Source organism: Anguilla rostrata, chromosome 8, assembly GCF_018555375.3.
Source record: "Anguilla rostrata isolate EN2019 chromosome 8, ASM1855537v3, whole genome shotgun sequence".
Classification (NCBI taxonomy): domain Eukaryota; kingdom Metazoa; phylum Chordata; class Actinopteri; order Anguilliformes; family Anguillidae; genus Anguilla; species Anguilla rostrata.
Window position 1 is genome coordinate 43,290,004 of NC_057940.1, and position 7,844 is coordinate 43,297,847.

The 7,844-nt window shown below is 41.4% G+C and overlaps 1 protein-coding gene across 1 annotated transcript; it reads right to left on the reverse strand.

The window, feature by feature from the left end:
- Positions 1-2,769: 2,769 nt before the first annotated feature.
- Positions 2,770-4,969, reverse strand: rplp1 (ribosomal protein lateral stalk subunit P1). Its single transcript, XM_064348399.1, has 4 exons — positions 4,742-4,969; positions 4,108-4,182; positions 3,640-3,751; positions 2,770-2,900 (listed from the first exon to the last, which is right to left on the reverse strand). The coding sequence occupies exons 1-4, from the start codon at positions 4,811-4,813 to the stop codon at positions 2,818-2,820; spliced, it is 342 nt and encodes a 113-aa protein (XP_064204469.1). The 5' UTR covers positions 4,814-4,969; the 3' UTR covers positions 2,770-2,817.
- Positions 4,970-7,844: the final 2,875 nt, after the last annotated feature.

Consider the following 7,844-nt stretch of genomic DNA (forward strand, 5'->3'; position numbering starts at 1 on the left):
TACAGTGAGCGCCCTAATGTTTGGAACAAAGACATTTTTTTTTTCTTGATTTGGCTCTGTATAAAATGTGTTGTAATGTCTACATGGTGAAACCAAAGTGTATTAAAAATACACTTAAATAGTACTGAGAATGTGCTCTTTAACAACATGTGAATCGTTTGATTACAAATCTAAAATTGTGGAGTACAGAGCCAATTTAAAAAAAAAAACATTATGGAGCTCACTATGTTCTTCCTCAATGACCAGATAAATGTTCTCGTATCACTTGAGGCTTAGTAATCTAGTTTTTGCATGAGAACACAATTATCACTGCAAGCTCTTCATCAAATCAAAGTATAGATAAACAAAAACCCTGAAGTTGGTCTCCTGAACTGATCAGAACTGGTAAAATGAATTCTGAGGGAACTGAGTTCTCTGGCACCATTCTCTCTGTGTGAAATTGCTTGGCTCAAGAAAAATGGTATCTTGACAAGTTGCGGAGAATATAGCAATACATGTTTTCAGTGCAAGTTCTCCTTTTTTTTGTTATTCAAGTGTTTTAATCCCAAACCTTCTGTAAGGAAAAAAGGACGTCTCTCGAACGTGATGAAAAAGTACAAAGTTTATTTCCAATACCGGCAGTGACAAAGCGCACGAATGACACCTTGGATTCAGCAGAGTCAGACTGAACCACGAACCTTTCCAGAGGCTGCTTCTTATTTGTTTTTGAAGCTTTGATCAGTAGTGTTGAATATACATACCAAGACAGATGTAGTCAGTCCTTGTAACACCTATCAATTAGGCCATAGTGTATTGGCCGTCCTGTTGTGATTGAATTAGCACGTCTGTTGACTTGAATGGTTCCCAATCTCTCACTCCCGGTCGCTATTCTACCATTGTACCAACTGTATTGCGATAATGATAAGATCAAGGGAATGTGTGGCCAGCAGACATATTGGCATCAGAGACAGACTTCTTACACTTCCCATTACTGCATGCACAAGTGTGGACATTCATAGTGGGAGTGGCACAAAAACTTGAACGTGTCATAATTGATTATACAACAAAATCAGAGAAGCCAGATTGTTAAAGAGGAGCACCCTCGGCTCTCTGAAAATGCATCTTTTTCCAGCTGTAAGGTAATAGGGATCTTGTTTTTGAGTGGTGACATACTCTTATGTACACAGAATGCCATGAGTTCCTTACCCCAGCAATTTTTGTAGGAAATCATGGGATGCCCTGCCATTGCATATTATTGTTATAATTATTATTTATCTTCATAGCCTATTTAAATACCTGAGCCCTGTTTCACGTACTTGCCTAACTCAGTTAACCCGATTAGTTTGTTGAAAAAAAAAAACTCAGGGAAAAACTTGGGATTTTCGGATTCTTGAAGAAAGTTAATTTAGCCAGACTTGCTAGCGGGGGGGCAGTACGATGGTGCAGTGGGTAGCTGTCACCTCGCAGCAAGAATGTCCTGGGTTCATCTGGGCCTCCGTGTCTGTATGGGCAGTTTGGTTGCCTCCCAGTCCAAAGACATGCAGGTAGGCTAATTGAAGACTCTAAATTGCAGTTATGAATGTGACTGGTGTGCCGATTGGTGACCTGTCCCAGTGCACGCCGGGATAGGGTCCAACACCCCCCACAACCCTGACCAGGAAAACGTGCATATAGATGACGGATGGATGGTAACCAGAGCAAGACTTAAATCCAAACCTGCAATCTTATGCTTAAATTAGCTTGGAAATCACACACACCATCAGAAATGCACGTGAGGTTGTCAATGAACGGCCCATCAATGTAAGAGAATTTAGAAGAGAATGTGTTTTTAGAGACTTGACATGGTCCTTTAAAGGTACTTCTAGTATCTTTATGACTGCTACTTTCTTATTCTTGAGGGACATAGCTCAGGAGGTAAGACCGGTTGTCTGGCAGTCGGAGGGTTGCCGGTTCGATTCCCACCCTGGGCGTGTCGAAGTGTCCCTGAGCAAGACACCTAACCCCTAACTGCTCTGGTGATTGAGAGGCATCAGTTGTAAAGCGCTTTGGATAAAAGCGCTATATAAATGCAGTCCATTTACCATTTACCACCATTTAATGCCGCTGGTCATAAGTGACCAAAATAAACGTCCTTAACTTTTTGAGGCGAAAGATTGTTGCAGTGATTTGTGTTCGATGTGAATGGACAGAGGAACATGGCTACATTAACTCCACCAGGAAGAGGTCAGTAAAATAGGTTCCCCTTTAGACAAAATATCCATCTTTCGCATACATAATCTTTAAAGTATCCAATAGTGATGTATGAATATAGTTTTTACAATTATGCATGTTATCTTACCCCAGTTTTATATTTTCATGGCCACAACTGTGGCCAGTGGGATAACTCAATAGCTCTGATGACAGTCAGGGTTGCTTATCCTCTCCCGAGTGTGCATGTGTTTGTGCGCCACAGCCTGCAACTCACACCAGCACACTCCAGTAACCAGCAGGTACTTAACTTACGTCTAGTATAAACTTTAGATACAAGGATTATATTCAGTATTTTACAAACAGAATTTCTAGATTCACTGTACTTCAGGCATCATTTTTTTTTTTTTAAGTTGGTAAATTACCAACTTAAAAATCATTGGTGATCCTCACCTCATTTCTGTCCTCATCTACAGTAGAGCTGCTCCAATTCAGACCGTTCGGAGGCTGACCAGGTTACACCCGAGTAATTTATCACCCACTTTACAGTACCACATAACAGAGGCTGCAAGTCTACCAACAAAATGTTCATTGACAAGCAAACAAGATGCTTTTCTCATTTTTATTTTTCTTTTCTGATGAGTAAAAAATTTAGTCAAAGAGACCGAAGCCCATGTCGTCATCGGACTCCTCAGACTCTTCTTTCTTCTCCTCTTTCTTCTCTTCCTCCGCAGCTGGAATAAAGAGGCAGATGTTTCAATGGGCCATACTGCACTTTAACGAGATACCTCGATACAATCACAACTCGATCTGTACACCCCACCTGAGCCAAATCATGTCCCACTACACCAGTGGTAACCAACCCAGCTCCTGGAGATCTACAGTCCTGTATATCTAACAAATCACATCTCATTCAACAGCTAGTGATCTTCAGCTCTTAGATGAATCAGGTGTGCCAAATTAGGGTTGAAATGAAAATTTACAGGATGGTAGATCTGCAGGAACAGGGTTGGTTACCACTGAACTACACATTAGCTAAAACCAAAGAGGACAAAGAGACAGGGTTGAAGCAATGGTACAAATTGAAATTCCAATGAATTGGAAGACTGTTTCTTCAAAGTTTCAATTCAAATGTGTGAACTATGGACATAAGACCAGTAAAGAGTTCAATACTTTCCTCCGATTTAAAATACTATGTCACAGTACCAAATACGTAGGATTGTTAACGTTTTCACAGCAGAATATTTGAAACAAGGAGGATTTGATTATATAGAAAAAATGGAGAAAAATTGTGTAAATTGCACAAACCAAGAATAAATCAAGTACTTCCAAAAGTACCTCCAAAAGGAATTCTCCATCAATTTCACTTTCAGTATCATTCCACATCAATTTTATTTAATCAATATTGTCAATACGAATATAATTCCATATCTGGTAGAATGAGGAGGTCATGCCTAAACCTCATGAGCTTACCCGGGGCAGCAGCAGTGGTGGCAGCGGCTCCAGCCGCAGCTGGGCCAGCAGGTGCACCACCACCAGCACCCACGCTGCAGATCAGACTGCCGATGTCCACACTGGCCAGGGCCTGAGCGACAGGGAGAAGACCGCACCAAACTTTAGCCCTCCTTTAACAGCGTTACACACTCCATTATGAGACAAGAACCAAAACCTTACATTTGCCATGTCTTACATTATCTCCCAATAAAATATTAAAACGGTTACCACTTCACAGCACTTCGTCAACAGAGTTTAACACACTCCAATATCTCCGGTATATTATGGAAACTGACTTAGTTGGCCAATTCTGTTTTTTTTGTGACTGATAAACTGAGCCACTGTAGCAGAGAGTTGAAGACGACACTGGTTCATTACACTTGCTATACACCTCTAGACAGTGTAGTCACGACAGATACAAATCAAAGTTCAGGTTTTCAGACTCACCTTAGCGAAAAGACTGGGCCAGAAAGGTTCAACAGTCACCCCGGCGGCCTTAATGAGGGCATTCAGCTTGTCCTCCTACAATAAATTCATACAACCAGCCTTGTGATTTACTCTCTAAATGACCCTACGCATAAACATTGGCAACCGAACGCAGTTTGCATTTAACCAGCAATCTACCTTCATAAAATTGCGCTTGCTTTACTGAATAGCGCCACACACGTGTATTATAACCCGTCAGCTGCCTAACTTAAGTAATGCTTATCTTTCGACTGACAGCTACTCAAAGCATTTTACACTGGCAATCACGTTAACGTTAGCTGAATTATTGGGAACCAAATTAAATGTGTTTATACTAAGCAAGCTAAAGTTAACTTATGTACATTACGGTAAGAAATACGCTCGGCTTTCAAGCTAAAGGCTCACTAGGCCCAATCCCATGGCACATCGACTTCTATACATTTAACTATCTTAATTTTAATATATATATATCACGACCCGTGAGGTCAAACAGACGCCTTACGTAGTCCCACTACATAACCACAGGAACATTTATTAGATGTGTGAATCAATGCATTTTTCGTCGCCATATTGCCTATGCTAGTTACCAGGCTGACAGCAGCGGGACAGGACTTACTGTGACGGTGACTTCGTCGTCGTGGAGGATGAGAGCTGAGTAAATACAGGCGAGTTCTGAAACGGAAGCCATTTTACTTGAAAAGTTTTATATTTTTGGCGATGGATGCCTAATTGTAATGGTGCTAGTCGCCGGATTAACAGGCCTTAGCTTCAGAGAAGGACCGAGCACCTGTTCCTTAAGCACAGCTAAGGATCTAGTCTTGGCGGAAAGAGGAAGTAGTGGGGCGGGACGTTGTATTTTATACTGCAACTGCCACGTCATTTTTGAGGGATGGGGGCTCAACGAACGTCCAGTGGCTCGTATCAGGGGACCGGTGATTGACATTTCCATAAAAGCATGCAAACTCCAATGGTTACCGGATATACTGCAGTTTAAGCCTCTGGCGCCAAAAAGCAAATCTGAAGTAAATTCTGAACTATGAATTTACTCTGTCGAAATTGTACAATGGACAGTACTTTTAAATTCTAAAATTTATTTCCACTAAAACTAATTACTCTCCAGAGGCAGATTTTTTTCTGAGCCTACAGAAGTAGATATAAGATTTTTAAAGTTCCTATTCATCCGTTCACATTTACTGTAGGTAACCGTCCGATTGCGCATGTTCTGGACCAAAAAAACAATCCCATTAATAAATATGGCAGCCTCCATGAACTGGCTTCAGGCGCCGCCGCCATCAGCAGCTCCCATAGGAATCTATGGAGCCGGTTAGCAGAAGCTGTCTCCGGTTCTTGTATATCTCCACATTGATTGTGTTGAAATATAAATGGTTTCCGAAAGGCAACCAAAGAAAGCTTTTGTTTTTTGTCTTGCACTATCATCTCACAGAAAAACGGTGCTGGGTTCGAATCGCAGCCTGGGACATTCTGTGTGGAGTTTGCACGTTTTCCCCGTGTCCACGTGAGTTTTGTGTTTGAATGATGAATAAATGGTGTGTGTGCCCTGTGATAGATTGGCGATCTGTCCAGGGCAGAGACTGTAAAAAATATGGACAAAGCTACTGTGACGTCACCCATCGACTCTCCGTGGGTCTCTAAAGCCGCGTTTCCACCAAAATTACCCGGAACTTTCAGTCCCAGGAACTACTTTACCAGGAACTAAAAGGTTCCTTCAGCCAATGGTTGTCTGCGTTTCCACCGGGGTCTAAAGTACCGCGAAGATTAGGCAAATTAGCCCACTGACGTTGTCGTCGGTCCATCTGTCATATGATTTCTTCTGTAACCCCATACTACCACCGAAGTAGCCTACATTATTTTCTAATAACCGGGACAGCCCGGAGGGGTTTATTCCACTTATATACAACGGGTTACCAACAATGACTATATATGGTTACTTTTGTATTTATTGATTTTCATATATCCTCTCAAACACATTCATTAACAGCAGAAACCATGCACACGTTGTAAACAATTTGCTGTTTTATTACTTTCTCGTTGTCAATTCCATATAGGCTAATCGCAAAATGACAAGAATAGAACGAAAACTCGGACTTGCGTGAAAATGTAAATTAGTAGTGGTACATCCACCGTTTGCTTTCCTTCGAAGTTACTGCTAGCCGAGCAGCGAAGTGTGTCCTCCAGATGCGAACCATGCACCATAAATGAGTCCATAGTCTTCCTGGTCTTTTCGTGGAATTGAAAAATGGCAGTAAAATTGAGTAAAATTACGGCAGTCTGAAAAAGCTAAAGCGAAGATTACTAGAATTAACCTGTTATTTTACCCGGATAAAAAGTGCGGAAGGTGATTTCCAGTTTGCTTGTACTGTATCACCAATGTTAATTATGCAGAACTACCGCATACCTCACATAACTGTATCAAACGTTTTGAGTCAATTACAACGGGCTAACAGAAAATCCGGAAGAAAATATTCAGCAACCGAATTAATCCGTTTGAATGTTTTGGTAGCCTACGTAATATGCTGTCCCAGCACGAATGCTTAGCATTTTATAAAACGAATACTAAAGCAAGAAAAGAACAGAAGTTATAATTCCAAGACGTTGACAGGTTATAACCAAAAGTAGGCTACTGCGCCGCATAACATACAAGTTTGATTTGAAGTTATTATGAAAATAAATTGGTTTGCCGCTGCATATTTTCAAACATGGCGGGTAATGGCGGAAAATAAATACAACACAAATGCTACGAGTACTCGACCAATCAGAAATGTTCAGCGCTGCAAGCTCCACCCAAAAGGTTCCTGTACTTTCGGAAAGTACTACCCCCCGAGCAGGAACGTTTTGGGGGGTAAAACAAAGCCCCCAGAACTAAATTTAGACCCTAGTTCCTGCGGTGGAAACGCACTGAGTTCCTCAAAAGGTTCCTAGTTCCGGGGTATAGTTCCTGCGGTGGAAACGCGGCTTAAAACACGTTTTGAAGCTCAATGGCGGGCGCGGCCATGTTGTCGATTTGGAGCCAAAACCATAGAGTTAAGCGGTTCTGTGTTTTTTACAATATGATTTACAGTCTCTGGGAAAAACCCATCAACCTGAACGAACGATTGCAGAACGAACTTGAGGCTAGCTGACTGTCTGCCGTTATGTTTTAAAATATATCAAATGTTTACAGAGTTTAATTTCCATCTATGACTGTACTGTGTCATGTAGGCCTACTCACGTTATATGTACGACATGAATAATACAATTATGTTCCGTTATCTTCAATATATGTTTCTCAGCAAAACGAATATGCTTAGCTAGCATATCAGCTTGCCAGTGAGCTAGGTAGGCTATCCGTGGTTAGCTCACCCATTAGCAATATGAACCACAGGGGAAGAACATCGACTACACTGATGGTCAATCAATCAGAGATGTGTAGGCTACTGATGATTTGACTAGTTTAATTTTCATATAACTGTCTGGTAGACCTGCTGTTAACCGAGCAAGTTATCGTCATAGGTTTTCGCCACAGTCAGTTAATGAGCCAGTAACTGCTCCATCGCCGCTTGTGGTGTTCACTTGCTGGGTGGCGCTAGCTAGTCACTTTTTACCGAATAAAAATTAACACAGTCAGTGGTGATTAACAAATCTACCAAGTATTTTAATAACTGATCTGCAGGCGTGTAAATATGACAACGCACTCTGTACGGCAAGATTTCCACCTGGTG